The 27,829-nt window shown below is 37.7% G+C and overlaps 1 protein-coding gene across 1 annotated transcript; it reads right to left on the reverse strand.

Moving 5' to 3' along the window:
• Nucleotides 1–27: 27 nt before the first annotated feature.
• PAXBP1 (PAX3 and PAX7 binding protein 1) lies at nucleotides 28–27,403 on the reverse strand. Its single transcript, XM_031612560.2, has 18 exons — nucleotides 26,880–27,403; nucleotides 25,039–25,167; nucleotides 24,012–24,188; nucleotides 22,698–22,919; nucleotides 21,987–22,090; nucleotides 20,981–21,201; nucleotides 19,831–20,020; nucleotides 14,904–15,027; nucleotides 12,615–12,714; nucleotides 12,064–12,179; nucleotides 9,969–10,168; nucleotides 8,346–8,490; nucleotides 8,065–8,186; nucleotides 7,367–7,443; nucleotides 7,037–7,103; nucleotides 5,396–5,542; nucleotides 4,936–5,090; nucleotides 28–3,352 (listed from the first exon to the last, which is right to left on the reverse strand). Exons 1-18 carry the CDS (start codon nucleotides 27,340–27,342, stop codon nucleotides 3,235–3,237), a joined length of 2,877 nt encoding a protein of 958 aa, XP_031468420.2. The 5' UTR covers nucleotides 27,343–27,403; the 3' UTR covers nucleotides 28–3,234.
• Between the last annotated feature and the right edge of the window lie 426 nt (nucleotides 27,404–27,829).

Below are 27,829 nucleotides of genomic sequence, written 5' to 3' on the forward strand. Positions count from 1 at the left end.
CTCTTGGATTATTAATTGGATTATTAAATGTGTTTATCTCTGTTTTATTTCCATTCATCCATTTCTGAATATGTATAGCAAGATTTTTAACTACATACAAAAATTAAGTGCTCTTGAACAAGAAATAATATTTCATTCCGCAGATAAATCCAACCAATAATTGCATGGCAAGGCTATCAAAAATTTAGTTTGGAGTATGACATGCAAGGGAAAAACACTTATCTCTGATCCATTCTATTGAGTTTCCCAGAAAACCTCAATTGTCCTTCTTGCAGCAATCATTTCTGAAGCCTCCTCACAATTCCATTTTCTGAACACACCAGACTTTTGCAGGAACGTTTAATTTTCACTGAGGCAACTAACAAATTTGGGGGATTGCTTTTTAGCTCTGTTACTCATAAAAGGAGAGTGCAGCCAGCTGAAACGTAGCTCATGAAGCCACTAAACCAAAGCACTATACCACATAAAAACTGCAGGTGCACATCCTCTCTTCCCTATATCTATATATGTGTATGCATATTTAGTGTTCCTTCTAATATGTGTTTTTCGTAGAATAAGTTAGAACTAAAAGCAGAACAACAGATAGCAAACTTTTGCAGAAAGTGAGAGGCAACTGAAAAGAAGAGAAAGAGGAACCCACACGGCTCCATATACATGTACAAATTTTCTTCAAACTTTTCCGTTTTAAATACTGGCTTTTCAATTTGTTGGCCATAATAGCAAAGGACAAGGTTTTTTATATTTGCTAGTGATTACTTTTAGGGAAAAGGTAATTATGTAATATCTACAATCCTACAAAAATAATTGTATCATAAAGTAGTAATGCAATAAAATAACTGTAACCATCCTGTAACATTATCTTGTGCATCACAATTCAGAATGTTCAGAATGCCCCCAAATTTTACATGCAATGTTATACATCTTTTCAGTTTCTAGACAATGCTAACTACTGAAGAGGTTACTAGATCTCAAAAAACCCTGTAGAGTTTTGAGTAGAACTAAGATTGTCATGTCACATGGGATTTTATCATCTTCCATGTCTGAACATATTATGTGTACTGATTTTGATGGCGAATGCTAAGATAACACAGCCAACCATGGAAGAAGTAATTTTAAAGCAGGTATGCTGAACTGCTTGATTTTAAAGCAGTCCACTCAACCAAGCAGATGTATAACATTTTTGAAGACCATTTCATGAAATGCAACTGCTTTGTTACAAGCATTTAATTTGGGTGAATGCATGAGAGAAATGGCTGAAGAAGGGCAGAGATGGAAGTGGTTATTTTGTTTATAAATGAAATTGCATATCAGTATTTACATAAAGTCTTTAAGTACCAATGCAATTCTAGCCATTGATACATGGAAAGGTTGCCCCAAATACATTACTCATCACTTATAAGAATTCCTTGCAAATTTCTGTGCACTGCTCTCCAAATATGACATATAAGGGTGAAAAGGAGAAATTCCTGCAATGTGCATCAGCTTAAACATCACAGTCACACAGCAGCAATGTATGAGAAGATGGGCTAAGTGCAGTATGACTGCTGGTCTTCTAAGCAATCAATTAAGAAAATGACTACAACCTACCTTGAAAAAAAAAAAAAAGATTTTCTGTAGCTGTAATTTATAACAAGATTAGAAGGAAGATATTTTCTTCACCTCTTCCTTATTCTATCATTATCTGAACTGGAGCAAAATGCCTCCATTTTTAACGACAGCATTTAAAGCAGTCTCAAGGTTTGGAGCCCCGTTAGTAGTGCACACCTAGTGAAACTGCACTTATACACCTTCAAAACTTAAATGCAGCTTTGTATATGCTATATTAGAAAAAAAGCAAAAGTTTGAGATGACAAAAATAGTTAGCATGCATATTTTTTCCTTTACAACTTAAAGGAAGAAAACTTAACAAGTTGCACTGCAACAGCTCCTTGACAGACAAGTTTATTGAAACAATTTTTAAAAGCAGATATTCTGAATGTACTCCATCAATCTCAGCAGTTCAGAAAAACAATTGTTCAGTGTCCAAATGAAGTGTGCATGTTACAAATTGTACATTTTTAATATACTCATTTATACCACGACGTGAGCTTAAAATACAGTTTTACTTTATGTTATTCAGGATGTCAATTTATTGCTATAATTCCCCCCAAAATGTAGGGTTCACCAGTAAAACAGCTCTTAATCCAAGGCTATTACAGCTGTTAACGTGCCTCAGACCCCAAGATCAAATCATTAGCATTCCAACATGGATCACCCTGTTTTAAAGGATTTTCCTTCTGATTTCCAAAAAATTAAATGCTTTGTTTTCCAAGACTGTATTCTCAGCTGCTATTTAGCAGGAAATGAAACATTTGAATATTTACTACAGTATAAACACTTGAAATTCTAGGATATAAAGATTTCTCCACCTTCACTTTGCTTTGTATCTTTAGCCATACCAATCAGAAGAAACAGATTCCCAATGTGAAGTTATGAAGTGGAATACAAACAGTGAACTTAGCCACCAAGGGCCCCAAGTTCACAGGTGAACTATTTTTCCTTGAAAATGAAAGGTGCTTGGGGATTGGGAAATACTGTAAATTTGCACAATAATCACAAATTTGGATTGTCTGCCCAAATTAAGAAAATAGTTGAACACTGATTTGTGTCTTCTCATCTCTTGTTTCTAAGAACAGTCTTAAGAGTTCCAGCTGCTTTTTAAAGGTTTGGCTGCATTTGGAAACGTCTCTACTATTTAGGCCAAATCATTTTTACAGATTTAACCTTTTGACCAATAATATGATCATTTTATTTTCAAAACAAGTAATTTTTAGAAAAAGGAAAAGCTTTTTCAACAGTAAAAGATCTCCATATCCAGTGTGAAAGTAACACGGTGGTATAAATATATGCACGCATTGCATTACACTTAATATATTACACACATTCCAGTTAGCCATGGAACAATTAAACAAAGGAGTAGATGACAACTAATTGTGGGTACAAAGTGTTTTTTGTAAACAAGATTTTGAGAAACTTTGAGGAAAGCCTGATTTCTGGGAGGATGACTACCTTGGAATTTCATTTTTGCCTCCAAAGAAAGTCAACTTTTTCATTTATTTTAAAGGATGCTGTATATAAGAATGCACTTTGTATTAAAACAAAGATCAATACTTTACAGTTTAAGAAACTTTACATATGTACATAAATTACACATCAGGAATGGTTTTAAAGCTCATAACGAGATATCAGAAAAGTCTATTTTCCTTCTATTAAAATTTTTAACTCTTTTACATTGTGATCATTTGCAACTGTCACAGCATGATCCAGTGCTCGTATACTTGCTAGAAGCTTTATGATCTGCTTTATTTGCTCCCTAAAAAAAAAAAAATAATAAAAAGAACAATCATGTAGAAGTAGTAACAGAAAAGCACATTATGACAGTACAGCAAAACAGTTTCAGGTAACTTTGCATCATCTCCTGTTTGCTTATCTATAAATTAAGTTGGTCATCGGCTTAGCAATGAAATTGAAAAGAGGAAATAGGAATTAGTCATTCAATACTAGATGCAGTATAAACTAAAAGAAGTCCTGGATTATTTATGGTACTGTGTGCAGTGAGTCACAGGTCTCTTGATAAATGATGTTTGAGCCAAAAAAAAAAAAAAACAGCCAAAAAAAACCTAACAAACAACAAACAGCAAATATGTTTGTTTTAACACATGCCTTACAAAGGTATGAAGCTTACCACCAGCAAATTGCATTTCAGATCCAGCTCAGTCCTGGGAACAATGTACTACCCCAATGGTCAAGAACAATTTTAGTGTCTTGCAAGGAATGTAGACATGAATTTTCACCAAGTCCCATAAAAAATACTTGAGGTTCAAAATTCATCTTAAAAGTGAAAAAGCTGGTTTGTGAAAAGGCACTCAATTGGAAAACTAATATCAAGAGGATAAAAAACAGGCTTCCTTTTCTTGAGAAATTAATGCATTTTTCTTTCATATAACTACACTAGGATTTATAGGAACAGAAATGTCGTTCTTTCATTAAGCAAAATAATATTTCTGCTGCAGACTTATTTTATGTGCTTAATGGGGACAAAATAACTGATACAGAAAAAAAGACCCCTAAACAAGATTTGTCTGCTATACGACAAGGGAAATTCCTGTCTCTGTATTTCAGTGCTATGCATAAGGATCTAATTCCACTGAGAGCCTCAATAATTGAAGAGTAACTCAACAATGGCTCAGGCAAGTACAGGTATCAAGAGTGACTAATGCAGGTAGCATGGGATCCAAGTTCCAGTTTAAGTAGGTTTTCTGAAACAACAAAACTACTGACCTTGCAACCTCTCCCTGTGCAACAGCACAATAATAAACATTCTTCCAATATGCTTATGTTCATGTGTATCAGTGTAACAGCGTGGATATAAATTTCACCACTGATTAGAACAACCCACCACAAAGCATTTCAGGTTACTTGGCTAGCAGTAACATTCATGCACGCACCTAACCCAAGCTTTCATTATGCTGGTTATCAGATACAAGTAAAATTACTCTGATCAAGGAGAAAACAGGTTCATCGAGTTGGTTGCATAAGCAAAGACAGAATTTTTGCACCATATACAAAAGCACAATCTGTAATTCAGGAGCCTTTATGTAGGAATTTGCAACAGGTTTACAAGGTGAAGCAGCCCAGAACAAGTAACTACAAAATGTGCCACAATCAAGGATGTTAAGGAGTACTGCAAAATGCTATGAATGCTCAATGAATTTCAGCAGCTGCCGTTTTCAAATACCTTTAAAAATTCACCCCATCTACCATACCACAAAAAAATTTTAAGTTTGAATTCAGCAACCTTCCAAAAGACTTGCAGCAGAATGGAGATATTTACTGGTGTTTGTATACAATTAACGAAGCACAAGTATTGCAACTGAATAATTCAAACTAAGTTACCTTGCATTTCTTTTCTCTACATCAGAGCAACCAATGCTGTTTCTGTAAATTGTATCAGCCAGATGAACAAGGTATCTACAGAAGTTTTCTAGCTGTGAAATAGTCTTGTCTCCTTTTAAATTAGCAAACCACTGTTTAGGAAAGCAAGCAATTACCTAGACAAAACATGAAAAAAAGTTAAAAAAAACAAGTATCAAAATGTTAGAAGTTTAATGACACAATCTGTTAAGTCACCAGGTAAGACAGTGTTTATGAGGCTCCAATGAATAAAACAGGAGTTCTCTCCCCCCCAAATCAACTCCAAAATTTAAGCAGTAAAACTGAATGTCTGCAAGTATAAGCCAGAGAAGGTTCTCTCTTTGGTTCATCAACGTTATAATATTAAGATATCAAAACCAAGATTTCAGAGGTAATCTCAAGTTTTAAATACATTTTACATATTTTGTTTGCTATTACTCACGCTTTGCGCCTTCTTAATGCTGTCATCTCCATACTCAGAGTTTTGAAAAGCCATAAGAATGTATCTGTTTAGTAACCCATCTATTGACAGCTCTTGGAGAGTTTTGTTTGAAAGGATTCCATACCACTGGAGAAAGTTTCCTAATAACTGAAAAAAACAACACAGCAAAAATAATTATTTACATTGTCATGAATCAAGTATCTAGAGACTCTTCAAGTGCAGCAGTATAGCTTAAGTAAAGCAAGGAAAATATGCCTTCTGATAGTTCCAAAAGTATTTAGAATTCATAAAGTAACAGCTTAGAGTGCTATAAACTCTTGTGCAATAACCATTATCTCACTGTTGCTTATGTTTTGCCCAAGGAATTGTTGAAAAAAACCCTAAAATTTCAAGCCATTTTGATCTCAAAATATGATGCCAATATCAAGTCAAGTGAGACCTAGCATATGCCAACTCAGGGGAAAATTCACAGTCTCTCATCAGTAAGATTCCCAGGCATGCTGTCAGCATACCCCTATTTTCAAGGCACACTGAAACAAAAGGCACAGAAACTGTCTGAAGGGAAGTGCTGGCTAAGCCAACAGTACAGCTGTTATTCTCCACTGGTATACAGCCTGTGGAAAACTGCTGCCAGCCTTGTAGAAGGGAACACAGCCAGCAGTTTACTGTTAAAGCAGATCATCAGAAAATAGTAATAATGGGCTTGCTTCCCAGCTTCTATTTCTGATCTTCTGCAATGCTATCTGTACCTGCCTTGCAGTGATAACTGCATGCACAGTTCTAAACGGCCCATGCTCCAAGAAATATTTTCAGAAGTGGGCAGTTTCATTCGTAAGAGACACAAGCCATAAGAGAGTTACCAGCACCACTCTTAACAACAACATTCTCATAAATAAGCTTTATGCCCTTTTTGCTCTAGACAGCATTTAAGAAATTGACTTTTGCTTCAAAGTGAAAGAACTCAGCGTGGAATGTGTAAAATAAATTATGTGATTGCAAACCCATTCAGTATAAGGTCTCCCTCACCTCTAAATAGAAAAAAAAAACAGATAAAAGTTCTGTTTGCATGACTATGGAATTTAGCAGTTCAATCAATGTCTCTCAATACTTTCCTATTTAGCTAAGTTAACATTTCCAATAGGAGGATAAAAACAGTTACAGCTTCTTATAGACCTCTGACAACTCTATAAAGCACCTGCCACACACACTGACATTTCTTTCACTCTTCATCATTTCAAGTAAACTAAGATTAGAACTGCTGCATATTTTACAAATAGCAACATGTTTTCCAGAGGGATACAGAAAACTGTCCATTTATCTAAGTTATTTTCATGAAAATTTCTGTCCTCTAATTACTACCAAATTAAAAACTTTTTTTTCTGACAAATACAATGACATTAAAAAGCCTTAGTCGTTGAATATGCCAAATAAACCCGCAGTGTAGAAATAAAAACGATGCCCTTTCACGTGGAAATCTTTTGAAGAGGGCACAGCATGTTATCGAAGGCTAAGAATCCTACTTCAGAATTCTTTCAATTAGAGAAAAGGCAATTTTCATCTACCATTTTCCACAGATATGAAGGGGATTTTATTGCTGTGCTGACTGTGCCAGAAATTTACCAGATGCATTTAGTGACTTACCTTAACAGACGACCAAAACTGACGTTGGAAAAACAAATATGGACCAGAGTTCTTGTTTTCTAAGACACTGGAAAGTAAGAGAATTTCTTTAATGAGCAAACATGATCGTCTGAAGTTTCTTGACTTCCTCCTTCCCACATAAAGTTCATTTCTGTAAATATTCCCTTCTTCCACTCTGCTTGTTTTTGATAATTCCTCATGATAATTAATTTGCTCCCACATTCAACCAGTAAACCATACAGAGGTATGGAAAAAACCTCACCAGCTATGGTCAGAAAACAATGACATGCTAATAGAGAGGTCAAATACCATAGTTGAAAGCAAACTTACTTTTTTGGATATAAGGGCATGAATACATCATCATCTAGCGTTCTCCTCATTCTTAGCAACAGTGCCTTTAAAAGCATCTGAAACAGATTTTTTTTTTTAAAAATAACAGCCAAAGTAACGCTTAGTAGTTAAGCACTTAAATTGATTTAAAAACAATAAAGAACATTTGTGATCCTAAAAGGCACACAGTCTTAAGCACACGTGGAGTCTTCGAGACGTCTATAACGATTAAACATTAGAGCTGAAACTTGACAATTTCAATAAATACTGAAAGCAATGGAATTACTTTATCATTAAGCCTGGCTACACGATTAGCTATAATGAAGTCAGCTGTTTTGTCATTTTTCATCTTCTGCTATTTTCCCTGCACATTCAAACTTTGGCCAATCTCCCATTACTGTACACCTGGAACCTGAACTCATGACATTAGTTCTTATTTTCATAGAAGAACCACCAAATTATGATTCTACAAGTCAACTATGTTTAAGCTGATCCTTAAAGCAAAAACTGCAGACCAACAAGTCTTAGTACATTTGCTATCTCTAATTAGCCAACAGAAAAAAAAAAACCCAAACAACTCCTTTTTGACTCTCATTAAACACGCTACGTTTTTTCCTATATAATGTATTACAAATATACTCAAATTCCTTAATTTACCCAAGATACTTATGAAAAAAAAAACAACAAAACAAACTTACTTGTGTATTTTTGTTTTCAGCATTAACCACTGAAGGATATCCATTTACTAGTTTTTGTACAATTGCTACCATTCTCGATGTTTGTGTTGTAGAAAAAGGATCCCATATATTTTCAGAAATCACTATTAAAGAGATAAAAGAATTACTCCATTTTGCAAATGCTCGAATACAGTTAGAAGGACAGTCACTTACGACAGTAATTTACAAAGCAGTAAAATCTAATGGCATAAATGAACACCAACTTCTTTCTCCTCCCCCTTTGTTTGTTTCTAAGATTATACCTGTTAATTTAGGAAGAACAACTCTCTCTACAATAGTAGGTAATAGTGAAATATCAGCATCATCTTTTTCTTGCTCCTGTTCTTCACAGCCATAAAAGAGCAACGATTCAAACCACAACATAGTTTCAAAATCTCGACATTTGCCCTAATAAAATGAATTGAGAAGATATTAGCTTCCTAAACAGACATTTGAAGTCAAGACATCAAGATAATAAAAATAAAAATCAACAGCCAAATGAACAAATTCATTGTAGAACCACACAATCACCAAATCATATTAAAGTGAAAATGGTTGAAGCAAGACTACTTTTTTGGGCAGCTGCTGCCTAACATATTTTAACAACTAACTACACCTGAGCAAAATAAGAAGGAAATATGAGAAACAGAGTTCATTTGTTCTGCTTTATAAAATGATGTTTTCTGAATTAGAAATCTCTTGCCTTGTACTTTTTCAAACTTAGCAAGATGTATAAATGGGAACAGTGAAGCACAAGAGAATTCTCAAGCATTCACATAAAGCCAGAATGGGGAAGGGAGAATTCACACAAAGTTCTAATTTTTATGAGGATACCTTTCACAGATTCTCTAATTTATTCCAAGTAAACACTCTGAATGTTCTCTGAAGAAGAATCTTGCTTCCCCTCCTCTGCAGTCAGAGCAGAAGAGGCAAAAGATCACCTTCTGCAAATATTCTCTTGGTAGTTAAGAAAAAGCACTTCTGAAGAAAGGACAGATTCAGTCATTTGTGACACATTTGCAGAAGGTGCTACAGATGTGATAAGTTTTGAAAAGGAAGGTGACTTTCTGCCTTCTTAGTCTGCTTTCTGAACCTAATTTCCTAGCAAAACAAACTTACACAATTGCACTCATTGTGTCTCTTGATATACCTCCCAGTAAAAGCCAACATGGTAGGAAAAAGCAAGTTCCTACCAGTACTTTGCAAATAAGCTCTTCACTGCAGCAGAAATACATAAGGAGCTTTCACTGCTAGGAAGAACAACGGGAGGCCAAAATTAGGTGAACTGTTTGTCCTCTCATGGCTACTCCTGACAGCACACACACAAGCTGGACATAGAATACTTGCCAGGGACACTGTGTTGCAATTGTGCTGCCCTGCTCCTCCCATGTTCCTTACCAAATTACTGAGTGCTGAGTACTATGAGATAGAGTTGAAAACTGCCAGCAGGGTTCTGTGAGGTATCAAGGGTGGGTGGAAGAAAGAAAGACATATAGTATGGGGACATAGATCACAAGCTCAATGAAAAACAGGCTTCTTCATTCCACTTCTCTTGAAGAAATATCATCTTTAGAATCACATATTTCCCTGAAATACTTTAGAACTCAAATGTATTATTTAATACGTGACTTGGTTTTTGGTCTATGTTGCTCCCTGAGAAGGTGCCAGCATGTGCTGCATTCAGCTCTCGCCTGCTAGGAATAAAGGGCAATAGTCCAGGAACTCCCCAGAAAAGCACTTCAACCCAAGACAGGTGATCACTTTAAGCTTCACGCCTACAACATGCATTTATGAGAAGCATAGGTACAATTCACCTCGCCCTGCAGATGTGTGAAAGAACCACACTATACAAAAGCTTCTGTGAATATTGCATGCCAGGACCTTACCTCCAAAGGAGTCCAGACAAGCAGCTGAAGTCTGATTAAAGGGTTGAACAACTTTGGTAAACAGAGGCCAATATAAGCATCTTTGTAGGAAGCAAAGTACTTTGAACGCCAAGCTTCAAACTGGGACTTAATACAATCGATTGAGTAAAAGCTTTCCAAAACATCTTCAAAAACTTTGCTAGATTCTTTCAATATACGGTCTGGTCATGAGGAAAAAAAACAGCAACAGATTAATCACTTATTAATAAAAACCTCTCTCAGACTTTAACGGTGACTGGCATAAACCAACTCCTACCAAAATTACAAAAGAACAAACCAAACTAGTAGCTTTAAAACTTCTAATAATTTTGTCTTAAATAGCCACATGCATTCCTTAAGGCAAGAGAACAATGTGGACCTTCAGAGCTACCTTGTTTTGCACCAGAGTTTGGAGCAGGTGTCTCTAAGTACCTTCCAACTCACACTGTTTTACTATTTCATTCAAGTGCAAGTGCATGGCATCCTTGAGATGTGACAACTGAATTAGCGCTTCAGACAGCGGGTGCTGGCAGACACCACAACACTTCCCAACATTTCCCAGGGTTAATTCTATTTTAATTGGACATTGTTTGCTGCAGTCAGTTTTAAATGTCCACTTACAATAGTTAATTGCACACAATAACTACTACACATAATGTAGAGAGGAGTCAGTACAAAGTTAGATAATATTACATAAACACATTGTTAATGTTGTGATCCAGATAAAAATGCTATGAATAAAGGCAGCAGGTCTGAAGTGCATCCCTCTGTTCCATATAGCTCAGTGATCATTCTGGACTGTCATTCTGCACTGATGAGGGTGAGCTATGAATGAGTAAAAAATGCTTCAGAAATCCTATGCTTACTCAGAAACTGACAATACTTGAAAAGAAGAATTTTGTAAATGTTACAAAAAGCAATACAGCCACACAGAAGATTTAATCTAAATCATTTAACTCTCAAAGTGAATTACAGCTCCTAACAACTCTTAAGTAGTTTCTATGTTCAATCAGAGCTCTCTGCCTGCATCTACAATTTTGGTGATGGGCCAGCAACTAAAGGTGTGACTGTTTGCACTTCTGACGCATTTCTGGACAGTTCATTTAATTGCTTTTTAATTTAGTTATACTTTGGCTATAACCGCCTACAGCTATGACTTCAGCATTTTTATTACACACTATACAAAAAAAACCTCATTTTCTGATCACTTCTCTTCATGCTCCCAGTTCTCACAGTTTACAAAATAAATGTTCTCGTGGCTGCATCATCCCTCCTCACATAGACACATGCGATTCTATACACAAGGTCTATACCAATCTATTTCTCCACGTTTCTTCTAATTTGATGAAATTTTCTTTCATTAGTGACAACTGTACTCAGTTTCAAGATGAGAAAGTAATAGGATTATTATTTTGCTACTGCCTTCATGGTTACCTCAAGTATTCTGTTTACACATAATTAAGGCTACTTTGAGCAAACCAATCATAACACCATGGGGGAAATGCAAAAAGTCAGTACAGAACCTTTCTACAATGTTTGCAGTCAACACCACTTTCTGTCATCTGCAAAGTTTGCTGTAATAAAAGCTTATAAAATTTTTGTCACAACATTTCTGGATACTGATACAAGACTCCATAAAACGTGTCATAGAATCATTAGGGTTGGAAGAGACCTCTACTATCAACTAGTCCAATCATCAACCCATCGCCACCATGCCCACTGACCACCTCCCTCAGTGCCACATCCACACAGTCCTTGAATGCCTCCAGAGAAGATGACTCCACCACCTCCCTGTGCAGCCTGCGCCACTGCCTCACCGTTCTTCCTGAGAAGTTCTTCCTAATATCCAACCTGAACCTCCCCTGGAGCATCTCAGGGCCATTCCCTCTCATACTATCTCTAGGTACCCAGGAAAAGAAGTGGACCCCCAGCTAACAGCTGTAGTGAACTACAGCTATTGATAAGCTAATAAGAAATGGTTCTTAAACTTCCTCTGAAATATGATGAAATACATGTACAGGGTCAACTTTTATTTTTTCTACATTTGATAGCACAAGGCTTCTTTATCTTTTCTAACCTCGTTCCATATTGAAGTTTGTAATATCCGTTGAAGTTTCCTCATCATCACTGGAAAGGCCTTCAAGGTGATCTGCCATCTTCCCAGTTTGCTCTCTTGCTTGTCTACGACGAGCTCTAAAAAAAGATCAGCAGTATAATACACTTATTACATTTTTTTCCCCCCTGTATCATGAACACAGTTGTAACTTTAAGTGCAAGGAAATTCAGGTTGAAAATAACTACCAGTTTGTCACTACCTCAAACATCCCACTGTTTTGCTGCCTCAAGCAATGGAAGGAAGAGAAACCAGCAGAACCCAAATAGATACCAAATGGGATTATTATACTTTCTTAGAAATTCTAAATTAGCATCATCTAATTGTCATTTGTTTTGTACTTTCAGATGCTAAGATATTTATGAACAGTCCTCCCCAGAATACCAGCTGAAGTGTTTTCTTCCCCTCACAGGAGAGGAACAAACAGTGCTATTTAGGCTAGCACGCTGCACTGGAAAACTGCATTTTGAGAACAGACAGATACTCCTGATGGACAAGAAATCCCAGTACTCTACCTTCTAGCCTCTCTTTCTGCAGTCCGACGCTTAACTTGTTCTTGATAGAGCACTCTGTCTCGTCCAAAAGAATCAAGATTTGGTGCCATGAGCGCTTTATCTGTAAAATTACATTGATGAAAATTAAAATGCTTTTCTATGATTATATAAATATACTATAGGCTGTTTCACAAGAGCCCTACTTTAAACTAAGTGTAATTTGAAATAGAAAGTGTAAGATGCATCCAGAAGCCTAGAATCCGCAAATGTAGAGGTTAAAAGAGGAAGTAATGGGGCTCAGAAAAATCTTCACTTGAATGTCAAATAGAAGAATGTTTTCACCATACTTCACTCTTGTCCCTCTCAAAACAGTGCACAACTATGTAAAACTTAATATTTTAAATGAAAATTGCTGAAATTGAATATTCCCAGACACATAGAGCTCCTTACATAAACACGTTAACCATGCATCTTCTGAAAATAAAATGAACAAAAAGAAAGATGGAGAAGAGTGACCAGAGTCAGAATATATGATATTCCAGAGTTCTATTTATAAGCTCTTTATCTGTATCCCTTGTATTGTCTACAATTTCAACTGCATCAAAATCTACAGGAAAATGGATCCTCTCCCCTCCTCTTTTTAAGCAGCAATTCATTAAAGATGTTCCTGACAATAGCACAGCTAACAGTGAAACCTGGTTACTCTTTTCAGGTAAATTTTTAGAACTGAATTGAATCTCAGGCAGTGCTCAAATCCACCCCCCTAAGATACAACATCAAAATTTAAACACAAGCCTATCCAAATTTCAGGAGTAAGTTTAAATGTTCTAACTAAGCCCATTTATAGATCTATCATTAAAAATGCCAGCGACATTCTGCATTAGTATTACAACTCTATACCAGAAGTACTAGGAGTGTTAATATACAGAGTAAATCATGCCCTTTTTTTTTTTTTTAATTAAATGTTGTTATTCAAAACTACTGGTCTTTACACAAAAGTAAAGCAAAACTTGGCAGACAAATCTAAATTAACTTTATCCCTTTAGTGTTCTGACACTATATGAAGGAATGCAGATTGTCTATGTCTGCACCACACAATACATCAAAGGTTGACACTAGTTCACTAGTTTCTGTGATAATTTGAAGGAAAGAACTGAACTTTTCAAGATGCAGTGCAGTTTATTCTCAAGATTCCCAGATGCTAAGTAAGATCTCTCTTGACAATGACATCTGTCACTATCCCACCACCAAATTCCAGTCCAAAATAGTCACTTTTGGGCTTCATTTAGGAAATCTGTTTAAAAGCACTCTAAATATCTAGTTCTCACAAGCACTTTTTTATGGTAAAACTGCAAAGCCAACGTGTGATGCTTGGGGGCTCCAAATAAAGGAATATGTATGGCGACCACTCTGTAAAGAGATGACCAACTCTTATGCCCTAATGCTTTATCACACTCGGTAAACGATATCTAATGGTACCAACATTTCAATTCTGGCAACACTGACAGAATAGGACATGGCTTTTATTATAGGATATTGGGTCAGCAACAGAACAGAAAAGAAAGCCATTCTAAAAATGAGACACTCTCCAAAACAGAAAGAAGACTACTATTAATGCACATTACCCATTGTATAGCATGCAGAACAAAACTTCCCCCAAGGAATGTATGTTTTCATCTAAGGTAACACACCTTTGTGTACTACCTAAGTGATTACCACAAAAAAACTCATTGAGAATCCCCATCTCCACACTAATGGTAAGCAAGTATTTTAACTAATTTTGAACTGTAATCCATATAAATTTACGTTGTATTAGTCTGATTTTCAACAAGTCTCTTCCACTTCCTTAGCTTTACCAGTTTAGTGTCTGAAATGAAATACTTCTGCTACCTACAAAGTAGAGCATCAGGTAAAACTAATCTCGAGCCCAATGTTTCACAGCTTTGTATAAGTTAAATGTAGATGGTACAGGAAGTTTCCAGATTCAAGGAGATTAAAAAAAAATTCTGACATAAAAGCGGGGAGTCATGTGGCACCAATATGGCCACTGCTACCATGCATACATTTCACAGTGCTAGAAAAGAGGAAACACAGTTAAGGGCAATAGAAAGGAGAGATGAGGTCAGAGTTAGAGTGGCTTTGAATTTAAACCAAAACAGATTAGAGAACTTTTAACCTAAACTTGTTTCTACCTCAAGAGTTAGGATAAATTTCAAGGCAGTCATACTTTAAACATTTACATTTAAAATTAGCCATAATAAGTAAACAAGGTTGTTTAATGAATAATAAAAACCTTCAAGATGGACTGACTTGAATGGCTTGAAAACTCCGAAGATTCATCTTTAATATCATCTTGTCGTCTTTGGACAAGGCGGGAAGCTCGCTGTTTGTACAGCTGGTGCATTGCAGATTCAAGTTCATTAATCAGAGGCACCTGTAAAAATACAACACACTACGTAATATCAAATCCTCCAGGTGCTTAGCTTTCTGGGGTACCACACTACTCCGAAGCATAGCACTGTCACTGCACTTCTAGCAGCACAAGCTGTTTTGTTTTTAACCGTTTGTGTCATTTGGACCAGGAAATATTTCAACTTGAAGAAAACACATGCATTTAACAATGTTGGCAGCTTTCAATCATAATGATTAGTGTTCTGAAAGAAATTGGTGTTGACTGAATGAGGCAAAACACTAAGACAATAATTTCAAAGTGAAATGTTACTTAAAGTCCTCTTGCTTTCCCCACTAAGTACACTTAAATGTTGTTACAAGGCTTATCATGCAATCATTCCATCTACTGTCTTCAAACAAGAACGTAGCAATATCCTATAGTTTATGAGAACCTGACTCTATCCAGTGAGGACAAAAAAAAAAAAAAAGGAAAATCAAATAATCAATCTAACCTACCAAATACTAGCAGGTACTGTTTTGCTGCAACTTTTATTAGTATGTATACAAATACTAAGTACAGTAAAACAAAATATTGCTGAAATGCAGTAAAACAGTGCATAAAAACTATAAGTGAACAGGTAAATCAATAAAATGTTATTCTAGCCTATCATTAAAATCAAAATTGTTCAAATAGCGGGAGTTCTGCATTAAGTATAATCTTGGAAGGATACACGCTTCAGTCAGACCTGCTACTTAAAAATAAACTTAACAAATTAGACTGAATTTCAGGAGCAATAGAAATAGATGATAACAGGAATATCCTGACATTAAATAGCAGATTCACTGCCTAGTTTTGCAGTGGTTTTTCATTTCCTGGTACAAGTTAAAATTAGTCCACCATAAACACTCAAATGCAAAAGAGAATTTTTCACGATCTCTTAATTTGGAAAGGCAAGTCCCATGAGTCAGTTACTGCTGGTATGAATATTTTTATGCCATATCCTCCTTACCTCCAAAACATATGTTTAGTCCAGTCTTCCACCTTAGCTCACATACTTCATTGCTGCCTATCATCCAGGATTACATTTTTTCCCCCCCAAAAAGAGATAAAATCAGAAATTGTTTCCTGACGTAATTTAGAATGTGACTCAGCAGCTATTTTAAAAAGTCCTCCAGTAAAATTTAAGATTATGACATTACAGCTGCAGGGCCATTTCAGCTGAGAATGACACACACATCAGAGAACAAATTAAATGAAAGAAATATTAGCTCTTCGTGGTATAAACTGGTCTGCAGAGATTAAAGGCTGCGGAGAAGCTCAAAATACTTGCAATTTTCTTTTGGAGAAAACAAAGCAGAGAGAATGGAGAGAGTAGGAAAAATCCCACTGTTGAAAGTGCACATTCTGAATTCAAGACAATTTTGAAAAAATAAATAATAATTAAAAAGAAATAATGCAGCTTGCCACAGAAAATGTAGTTTCTTCCCTTAAGTGTGTCAAGAGAATTCTAAAATTGAGAAGTTAAATTAAAAATTTTGACAGCATCTCTAGAGGTTCTTCTACAATTGCCTCAGGATAAACAAATAAATAGAATAATTTAAAAAAACACACAAAAAAATCTATGCATTTAGATATCTGAACCCAAAATATTTCCCATTTGCAACATAAGAGACTTAGAAGCCATCATTCTTTTATCAGTACTGTGGTTTATGAGTGACTGACAGTTTCACCAACTACTACAGAGCTCTCATTCATTCACTGCTTTTTTTGTTTGTTTGTTTTTAAGTCATTACCTTAAATTCAGTAATTTGTTTTACATCTCCCCCCCCATGTATTCACTGTGAACAGTGTGAGAGGAAAAATGAAAAGTTCTCTGAACATTTAGCAGACAAGGATAATTTTAAGCTAATTTCAATCTCCCTTCCTGACACAGACAAATTAATTTGGAAGGTAAAATAAGAGTTCATCTAATCATGCTAACAAAGACAGGCTTGGAATGATCTGATCTTTTTATATCCCTTACTTTTCGAAAATGAGAAAGTGCAAAGGACACATGGCAACTTCCCAGCCTTCTCTGAAGGCATAACTTTGACAGCAATTACTCGTGAAGAAGCTACTAGCGATGCAAAAATGTTCCATTTCCTTGGTTTTACCGTTTGTGGGGAAAAACATCACACAAGATTTGGCATTTCTATTGCTTGCTTCTAGCGATCTTGTAAGACCTGGCTTGTTATAATCTCCATCACACCTTATCAATGAACAAAGGATTAATAACATATAGCATTCCTTCAATATCAGAATATAGACAAAATAATCTTGCTTGGCTGGGGTCCCAAAGGACTGAACGTGGCACACAGGTGCAGAAATAAGGTTATCAGTGAAAAGTTCTACTTTATGATGTTATCTTTTGTTCTCAAAAACTAAGTCTATGAACATATAAGGAAACTCTGGGGCAATGGACTCTTTTGGAGAGGACAAGTACACTGTGTATCCATTTGTGCTTGTTCAGCAAACAATTTCCTTATTCAGACCAATATCAATGTGAATTTGACTAATAACAATGACCAGACTTTATACAATAAAGAGAGAGCATCAATGCAACATATTTGAAAGGACAGGGAAGGCCCTGGTTTTACAGATTTAGGATGTGTATATATACACTCATATCCCCACAGTATTATGACATATAAGGATACATTTTTTTGCTGCTATATATTATAATCATAATATATAGCTATTATTGTTATAATTATATATACGTTCTACGTTGTAAACACAAATAAATGCAGTTGTTTCAAATATAAGCAGTAAGGGCCACAGGCTCTACAGAAAGTTGAAAGTAATTTACGTCTACACTCAAAAAATAGGAAGATTATTTTCCTGCTGCATTTCATTATTATACTTAGTTAAAAACCTGATAATCATTTATTACTTTTTATATTCCCTTCTTCTCAGCCCCTTTTTGAAAAGAACTTATGATGTCCTGTGGGCTACTTTTGATTTGATAGTAATTTTGTCATGCTAAAAATACTGAATTCTGAAATAGATTATTTGGCCAAAGAACTGAGGAATACACAAGACACTGTAATTGATGTAATGTGTCTGTTAAACTGTGTGACATCCTGATTTTGCAACTCACTGTAGATACAAGCACTATAGCAGCCTTTAACTGAAAAAAAAAAGAAACATTTCTTAAAACAGGCTTAAGAAGTATAAGATGATAAAAGTCACAGCTTAAGAGTTTGAGGGACTGGCATGTGGGATCTTTTGGGAAGACTGGGGGGAAGAGGGTTCAAGCATACAATCCTTATAAAACCGGCCACTGGGAAAGCAAAAGGATATTACAAGAAAGCAGCTTTGAGAAGCCTAATTGTTAAATTATCAACAGCTAATCATCACAACTGGAATTGACTTACTTCCTAGTACAGCTAGATAGGTAAAACTTCATTCTGAAGAACTGACACAAACTGTTACACTATTTGTTAACAGTAAACTTTCCTGGTTTTACATGAAGTCTGGGAGACTAAGGGGCTTGGTTTTCACTCAAAACAAGGCATTCCAAAACAATTTGTTTAAAGAAAATACCTGAACAAGATGGCATGGACCATCAAAGAGAACAACCACACAACAACATATTTCTGGTGTTTAAGTTGTGTAGATGTTCTCTCTGATTGTAAGAGTTCTTTTAAAAAACAAACGCTGAATACAGATACTGGACTTCTGAAATACAAGCTTATCTCAGACAAGGAATATAATTTCTGTTTAGTCAAGAATTTAGGCATCTGTGCAACCAGCAAAGATAGAACAGTAAAGAAAAGGATACCTTGATTACTCCTTAATACCTAGCGTGATAATAGAGATTTGGGAATACTGCTTCTTTACAGAACAATACTTTTTATAACTAATTAATTAGCTGAGCAAATTAACTGGTCCAAACATCCTGGGTTTGTCCACAATTCATAGTTCTTCTCTAGCTTACAAGACTGAAGATGGGAATCTCCCAAAACCATTAATGACGGACAGTTACTAACTGACTAGCCGTCAGAATGCTTCAGTAGTCCTCTCTCACATCTAACAAGATAACTAAGCAGCACCTTTAACCACTGAAGTAATTCTGGCAGCTAATACAATAAAAAGATGTCATATTATTGTATTCAGGTCTAGACAATGAAGCCTGTACACTGCTAGCTGAATTTTACAGCTCCTGTATGTGCACGCATACACATACACACACAGATATATATTTAAAAGAAAACTAAATATAGTATAATGAATAAATAGTGAAAAAAGACTAAGTTCTCAAGTTAGATACATGCAAGAGTACCATACTACATGATGTATACTACAAGATGTACCTCTTTTAATTGTCTTCAGATGCTTACAATTTTTCTTCTACAGACATTAGAGCACTAAGAAAGCCATAAAACTACCTGGCGGGAGGAAGCTTATAATATAAAATACAAATCTTTCTTATTGCGTTCATAAAACATTCAAAGAACTGGCAGTGTAATTCAGTCATTAGTTTTCTTCATCTGATATCCAACACGGGCCAAAAGTGCCACCTATGTAAAGCTGAAATGCCCTAAAGACAGGTAATCTAAAAATGTTTTTAGGTGATCTGTAGTCACTAATGTGTTACACTGTGAAAGAAAGGTTTTTGATAACCAACATTACTTCATTACTTTTCATGATGCTATCTCTTCAACACTTGAATAACCAAACCTTTAGGAGAACATGTTCTCAGGGGACTTTTTGAAAAAATCATGATGTGGTGTTTGGCATGTACTAAGAGACTTTTTTTTTTTTTTTTTTTTGAAAAAAAGATGAATGTTTTTACATCCTTACCTTTTCACTGAAACACTCAAGCAAGTCTTGGACATACCCTCGCATTTCTTGCAAAAACTTATACTGTTCACCAATACCCCCAGAAGACCCTTCTAATCTTTCAATTGCCTTGGTAGAGTCCTCTTGGCTTTGCTGATGTTTCTCAAACTGCTGCCGATTAGCTTTGTGCAATTCTTTCATAGAGTCCAACCTGAGGGGCAATGGATAAATAACAAATTTACATCCAGAAGTCTCTATCCTTCAGACTGTTGAGATATTAGACAGTGCAAGTACTAAGTATATAAATGGAAATACTGTAAAGAGACATTCTCTAACTTTCTCTCGTCACTTTCTCTCCTCTCTACATAAACAGTGAGACTAATGATTTAAATTAATTTTCTAGACTATGCTGAGTGCATTAAACTGTTAACTCCTTCACATTTTTACAGGAGTTGGTAGCACTTAAAATACTACAAGGCTAGCCCTACAAAAAATAGAGAGGAAAAAGTATTTTATGGAGAGAGGGAAAAAAAAAGCAAAAACAAACGCAGATGAATTATGGCTCCTACAAAGCTGTTGTCTTACTCTACTAACTTGCTTTACTACTGGAGTTTCTAACACTACAATGGGCATACAAACCAAGACTGCAGACAAAGTGCAAGTTGTTCATTACTAATAATTTCTCTCCGCAATTGGGATGTTCATTTCGTAGGACCTTTTGTGTAGCTGACAGATTACAACTTCTAAACAAAAGAAAAAGCTTACGCTAAAATGTAAATTCTTTCTCTACTGAAGTGTAAAATTTTCATTTACAGTTTAGAAGAATGAAACCTGCTGATAAAGCTAAACACCTCACTGGCCTTTCAATTCTTGACTATAAGATTGTGTAGCGTCCAGAAGATGCAACTCAGACCTGTCTTCAACAAGATCAATGGTCACACATTTAAAGCTTCACTTCCAGAGAAGCAATCCAGGGAGACTTTCGAACAAAGTGTCAATGTCATCTTCACTTTGAGCTTTTTTTGTTTGCCTTTTAATATTTTTTTTTTAATGGATGTGCCAGTCAGTACTTTTCCAGCGATGAAACTGTGTTTTCTCGAGACTAAAAGATGCCTGAGGAACAGAAAGCTAGGGGACATGTCTTTAAGTCTAAAAAGATGGTCTGTCCTACCTGTCTTTAAGCTGTTTCTTTACCAAATCAATAGTAATAGGAGTCATCTCATTACTGGGTGTTTTGAAAGGAACTGTATTATCTGTTTTTTGAGACTTGGCTTCCGATGATCCATACGCAGCATAAGTGTATGGAATGCCATATGACGAACCATAAGACAATGTCTGGTAAGTGTTCTGGTAGTACAGATTATTCACTTCAGCAGGCTGACTTGGCTGAACCTGAAGAAGGAGGACATGCAATTGTACTGTGTTAGACTTCAGAGAAAGGAGACGCATCATTTCACATCTCAAATGTTATAAAATGAAAATGGTAGCCAGAAACGCATTCGCGTGGCAAATTCATGTGGGTCTGACCCTACATCTTCCAATATCTAAAGTCTCGAAAATGCCTTCTTAAAATGACAAAGTCTTAACATTGTTATTACTCTAAATGTTTATATTTACAGCAAGTTTTTAAACAATAATTTTAACCAGCCTACAACTCCTAAAATATCAAGCTACTTTGAACTACACTAAATTTCACTAAGACTATCTATTAGAGTCAGTGTTTTGTTAGGATTTTTCTGAAATGTTTTTTAAAAAATGCTATTATCTTCAACTGAATAGCAACTTCACTGTGACAACATATGGCACAGCCTGCTACCAATTCCAATTGCATGTTTATACCACAAGAGAAGATACAGAAACAGAAGCTCTGTTTACAAACTGTAAAGCCACTGACAAATAGGAGCAGAGGTCTTTTCCAAGTGGCTTTGTTCTAGCTCTATTTTAGGCTGCAAATATATGCTGCTTACACTATCAGTATCTATCTCAAACAGAGAGACTACAGAAACGGATAACACTCAATACTTAAAATCTGATTTCTCATTTCTTTTTAAAGAATATCAGAAGTTACAAACTGATCTTCTCAGACAAAACAGCCTTCTGAAAACTGCCCAAGTTTATTATGGATTTAGCCAATATAGCAGAAACAAAACAAGAGCAGATCACAAGAAAATACGTGCCTGAGGTATGTTGATTCCTTTCCGTATCTGTTCTTGCTCCCATCTACTGAGTTCCTCATCTTGTTCCCCTGCCACCAGTGCCTCATCATCACTCCCCTCAATACCTGAAGAGGAATAAACCAGACAGGTAACAAAAACAAATTAACGTATTGATAGTAAGGGCCATGAGTTCCAAAACCTAAAAGACCAAGCTTTGGTGGGAACATCTCAGTGCATTCTCTCTTTCTCTTCACAAGAAATTAAGGATGCTAGCCCATGAACCATTATCGCAGAGGTTCCACTGCAAAAACTAATGGATAAGTTTGCAGCTAACTGTTGGTAAAACTCTCCAATATTACATATCTGTTCTCTTGCTATTTGCTCCTTCTCCAGAAGGCCATTTCACTTCTTTGCCAGGAAGCAGAATCCTATACTCGAAAACTAACGTTTTTCTTTTGACAACTATATAGTTGCTAAGACAGTACAAGAACAATACTAATTGCTCCTCAGTGTAAGTTTCTACCAGATTAAACAGAGTTGCTTCTAACCAAAGGAACAGAATCTGTGCATAAAAGTTTTCAAGTAGATTTCATTATGCAGTACTTTTCTTAAAAACATAATTAAACCACAGACTTCAGTCTGAAAAATGTGTTGTTTAAAAACATTGAAAGGGTGCACTTGCAATAAAACCAGCGCAAACATTGACCAGCTGTCTCTCTGAGAAGATTTTACCTATTTCCTCAGCAATCTTTTGCCTTTGGGATTTTTCCTTCACTGTAAAAACTATCCTCCTCTTCTCGTCATCATCTTCATCATCACTGGCATCATTTTCATCTTCTCGAACAAGGCGGCTTTTACCTGGTTCACTGTCAACAGGAGTAAAGTCTCCAAGTTCACGAGCCATTTGACGCTTTTTCCTAGCGGCATGAATAAAAGCAGCATCTGGAATTTCTCCTAGAGACAGATGTTCACAGTGTTAAACATCCACTGCAGCAAAACAGGTATTACAACTCCTTATTATTCATCTCCGCCATCCTACCAAAGCACATTAGTAAGCGGCAATAAAAGTAAGAGGAAAAAAAACATAAAATCTGTAGTCACAGAAACACTTGCAAGCAACCTAAAAGCTACACATGTAAACTTCAAGAACAATAGCTTTCAGATACAGAATTTTTCCCAAAAGATCTGGCTCTGCTTTCATTAGATCACATGCTATAATGGCAGAAGCTTGAAGTCCCCTTGGGAAACACTCCTAGAGAAGAGGATGCCTTTTACAAAATCTGATTGCTGCACAAGGAAGAAGAAAATGAGATTCCTCTGAAGTCACTTCCTGTTCTAATATTACCCCAAACATTTACTACTTTAAGGGAAACTAAAATCCTCAGCCATTTCAAGAGATGATGGTAGCTCAGGGGGACAAAGGACACTAAATGAGAAGGGCAACACTAATAAAACTGTATAATCAAGAGGGAAAAAAAAACAACCCACAAACCCAGATTTATGAAGAAAAAAAAAAAAGTAAAATCAGTAATACAAGACTAATGCAGCTTACTTACATAACATAAAGAATAGCCCCCACAAATCTATTTTTGAAGCATTAATAAATCTTTACCACTACTTTGACTAATCATGGACAAAAGGTTAAAGTTCATATTCTCTTTATACTTGAAATAAGATATTCTTCTCAAGCTTGCACTATCTCTACAGATGTAATAACATACATACTGTATCCTTCTGCAATTTTCTCTAAAAGGAAAAGTCACTTGGGAATCAACCAGGAAATTATTTTTTCCCCTGAAATGCGGGGAGCATGCAGACAGAGGTTCTATTTGAGGAGCAGGCCATCACTTGAGTCAGCTACCAATTAGAAACTACTTTCTCAATTGGATTTCTTTGGCCTCAGGGCCCGACAGAAAACTTATTAAACGAAAAAATATAGGATAACATTTGAGATACCTTGCAGACCCATAACTGAGGCATTCTAATTAAAGACAAACACTGGCTAAAGCATTTGTTTAACATATCAGACATGCTATGATAACCAACCTGGGCGAAGAACATTCAGCGATGATAGAGCACTTGAAAAAGCCCCACCAGGTTTTGGTTTTTCTTCTTCCTTTTCACTTTCAACTTCCATTTCTTCTTCACCATGTTCGCTGTTTGCAGTCCCATCTTCTTGACCTATGTCCTTAATCTGTCCTGTCTTTTCTAGTGGTGGCTCGACTGTTAAGACAATAAAGCCTACATTTTACTCTTTGGTAAAGGTCACTTGGAGGCATTTTTTTTTTAAAGGACTAACATCCTAGGATTAAAACCAAGTGAAAGCAAATTTCTCCATGAGATTACATTCAACTTCCATAAACTTCAGCTGTATCACTGTGATTTTTAGATAACACTTGTACTCATGGGTTGTAGGTTTCACTCTACCCAAAGTAAGTGGTAGAGGAAAACATATTAAGATACTTTACCAACGATTTTCTCAATAACCAACAGCAGAATTACAACAAAACCAAAATCTCAGGCTCGACCTACAAGTTCTAGAAGACCATGTACTGTTAAAAGGTCCTTCTGCTCCAATACTTTCATCCTGTCATCTTGATCACCAACTCTGCTCTAAGGTCAAACTGTGAAATGCACAACTGTTGAGTAACTTACTTAATAAACAAAAACCATCACAGCTCACTCCCTCATTTTTTCTTTCTGACAAGTTGCATTGCAAGGACATCCTGTCAAATAAGCACTAGGAGTAGTGCTGAACTAATAATAGGAAGAAAAGAAATGAATCTGACATAAACAGTGCTGAAACAAACTACTGAAGTCTACTGACAATTGTAAAGGCAGCCATCTGAGAAATTTCATCCTTCAGGATTCATTTCTACTGACAGAGATTCAAAGATCTCTATCAGCATCAGAATAGCATTTGTCAGGTTCAACTGGATGCATTCAATGTATACTCTAGTACTAAATACTAAATCCTATAGAAAGACAGACAACTCATCCTGAGAACGAGTGATCTGTATTTACAGTTCTTAATCTTTGCCATTAGAGAAGTTACTGTTAATTTTGCAGTTACCATCCGTTGGAGAATTGACCTCTGTTCTAACTTTTGATTTTTCAAGATCTTCCTTGTATTCTTTCTTCAGCTGTTTTACAATCTTTTTGCTGTAACTTGATTTCTTCACTTTGAAAACTTCTTCAGTTTCTTTAAAAGAAAGTTGAAAAACACCACGTTAGGTCTGCCAAGAAGTACATTTAGCTATTATACCTCTTTTGCACCTAGATCTCAAGAAGTGCCACTAGGAACGTAATTTCATGTGATTGCACATTTTTCTATTGTAACAACAAGAGCTGCATATCCTTTTGCAAGCACTCTTGTCTTCCTTGTTTCTTTAGGGGGTCATTCACAGCACAGTCACAGAAAAGCAAAGCAGAAGCTGAAGTATACAAACGTGACCTGCTTTTATCTGTATTCATTGCTGTTTCAATTTTAATTTTTATTTTTCAAGCAGCAGATTCTTCACTGTGACCACAGATTTAGAAGAAAATTAGAAGCCTCAGCATTTTGCGTTAACATTCTCTTCATAGCCACACTTAGGCCAGTATGACTAATGTGTAAGGGAATGACTGGTTTGCTGCACCAACAGCTTGAATGCCTGAGAGCTACAACCTACAGAAAGGTATGCAGTAAGTTTGAAAAAAAAAAAAACAAAAACAACAAAAAAAAAACCAAACAAACAACATACAGAAATTCAAAGTTGGATGCAGGAAATCCAACAGTTTTTTCTCAAGTAAATACTGTAACACTGTGTTTTCAATATTTCTGTCAGGTTTTCAAATCTGCGGTCCAGAGACCAGGAAAAAGTTCTTGGAAACAAAATAACAAACGGCACATTAACTCTCCTCTAGCAAAAGATCACAAGATTGCTTAACACAAGACAAGTCCGATTAAACCTGAACTTCTGGGATGCAATGGACTCAGTGGTTTGAAGAGTGCTTTTTTCATCACTATTTTTAACGTGTAACAACTACTACCCATCAATAGACTGGGACATGTGCACAGGTGCAGTACCTGTGGCAGGATTACTGCCAGAGCACTGAACAAGTACAGCTATGCTATTTTTCCAAAGTGCAGAAACTGTTTAGTCACTTTTACAACTATTTTTCTAACTATTTATGAAGGACAATCTAGTAATCTGTGTGGACTAGTGGAGGAAATAACAATATATATACCTCTGCAACAAAATATCCATGATTTCAAACAGAGTCTACTCAGACAACAGGTGATCTCACATATCCACAGAATCACATTGAATTGTGAATGGTTGGAAGGGACCTGAAGGACCATGAATCTCCAACCCCCCATTTAAACCTCCAGGGCCACCGATCTCCCCATTTAATACTAGACCAGGCTGCCCAGGGCCCCATCCAATCTAGGGAACACCTCTAGGGACGGGGCATCCACAACCTCAGCCTGTTCCAGTACCTCACCACTCTCATAGTAAAGAACTTCCCCCTGACATCCACGCGGGATGAAAGCAAACGATGCAGAAGGACAGCAAACACTGCCTTCCATCAGCACCACAGGCCCGGTGGGGCCGAACAGGTTGGGTCCAGCGCCTGGAACCGTGCAAATCCAGGTCCGGCTACTCCTACGTGGAGCCAGGAGCTGGACTCGGTGACTCCCGTGGGTCCCTTCCAACTCGGGGTGCTGTGGTAATAACTCACCCCGCTAAACCGCAGTGAAACCAAGCAGCACATCCCGGTGCCGCCGATGGAGCGCTCCTTGCCAGCGCATCCCCGTCGGCACGAAGGCTGGCCGCAGCCCCCCATAGCCCACGTCCCTCGGCCACCCCTCCGCCTTAAGATAACAAACCGAACCACGGCGCAAAGCCAGCCCCGCCACCGCCGCCTCACCCTCCTCCTCGTCCTGGAAGCTGAGCAGGCTGGCGCGGGGCACCTCTTTGTTCTCCCGAGCCCGCTTCTTCTCTTTAGGCCGCCCTGCGGCCGGCAGCCCGTTGCCCTGCGGCGGCGGCGGAGGCGGCGGGGGGGGCAGCAGGGAGGGAGCCGGCAGCGCCCCTAGCCCGGCCCGGTCGCCCCCCATCAGGCCCAGCCCCAGGCCGAGGGCCGCACCGTAGCCCGCGGCGCAGGCGAAGGCGGCGGGGCTGCCGGGCAGGGCGAGGGGCACGCAGCCGGGCGGCAGAGGCAGCAGCCCGGTGCCCGCGGCCGCCAGGGCCACGGCGGAGGCCTCGGCAGGCCCTTCTCCTCCGGCCCCGGAGGCCGGCGCCGGCTCCTGAGGCGGCTCCTCATCGCGCTCTTCGTCCTCCTCCTCCGAGTCGTTTCGCTTCCGCACGTTCACTCTCCGCGCCTTGCGGAACATCCCGCCGGGCGCCGACCCCCCGCGCCGCGCAACGCCGGCACCGGCACCACCCACTTCTGCCGCCCCGCGCCGCGGCCCAGGCCCGGCTCGCCAAGCATGATGGCCGCCGCTCCGCCGCCCACAGCGCCCCCTGCCGGCTGCCGCCCGCCGCCTCCCCCTCGGCAACGGACAGAAACCTCCCGACCATAGAGAGGCGGCGAAACGAGGGTAGAGCGTACCCGGCAGGAAGCGTAGAGAGCCGGGACTAGAGCGACTCGGCACGCCGCGTGCCGCTCCCTCCTCCCCTTCTTTCCTATGGGACCGCCTCTGCCGCCATCTTGTGTCGGGAAAGCGGCGCGCGGTAGAGGGGGGGAGGGGCGGGCAGGGCGCGCGGGTCCTTTGAACTTGCGGCCTGTGTGTCACTGGCCTTCTTAACAACTCCCTCCAGGTACGAATGCTGGGACCTGGGGAGGCCTCTTCATCCTTCCAGGCTCTGAGCAACCTGATG

This window comes from Phasianus colchicus, chromosome 1, assembly GCF_987193195.1.
Source record: "Phasianus colchicus chromosome 1, bPhaCol1.hap1.1, whole genome shotgun sequence".
Taxonomy (NCBI): Eukaryota; Metazoa; Chordata; class Aves; order Galliformes; family Phasianidae; genus Phasianus; species Phasianus colchicus.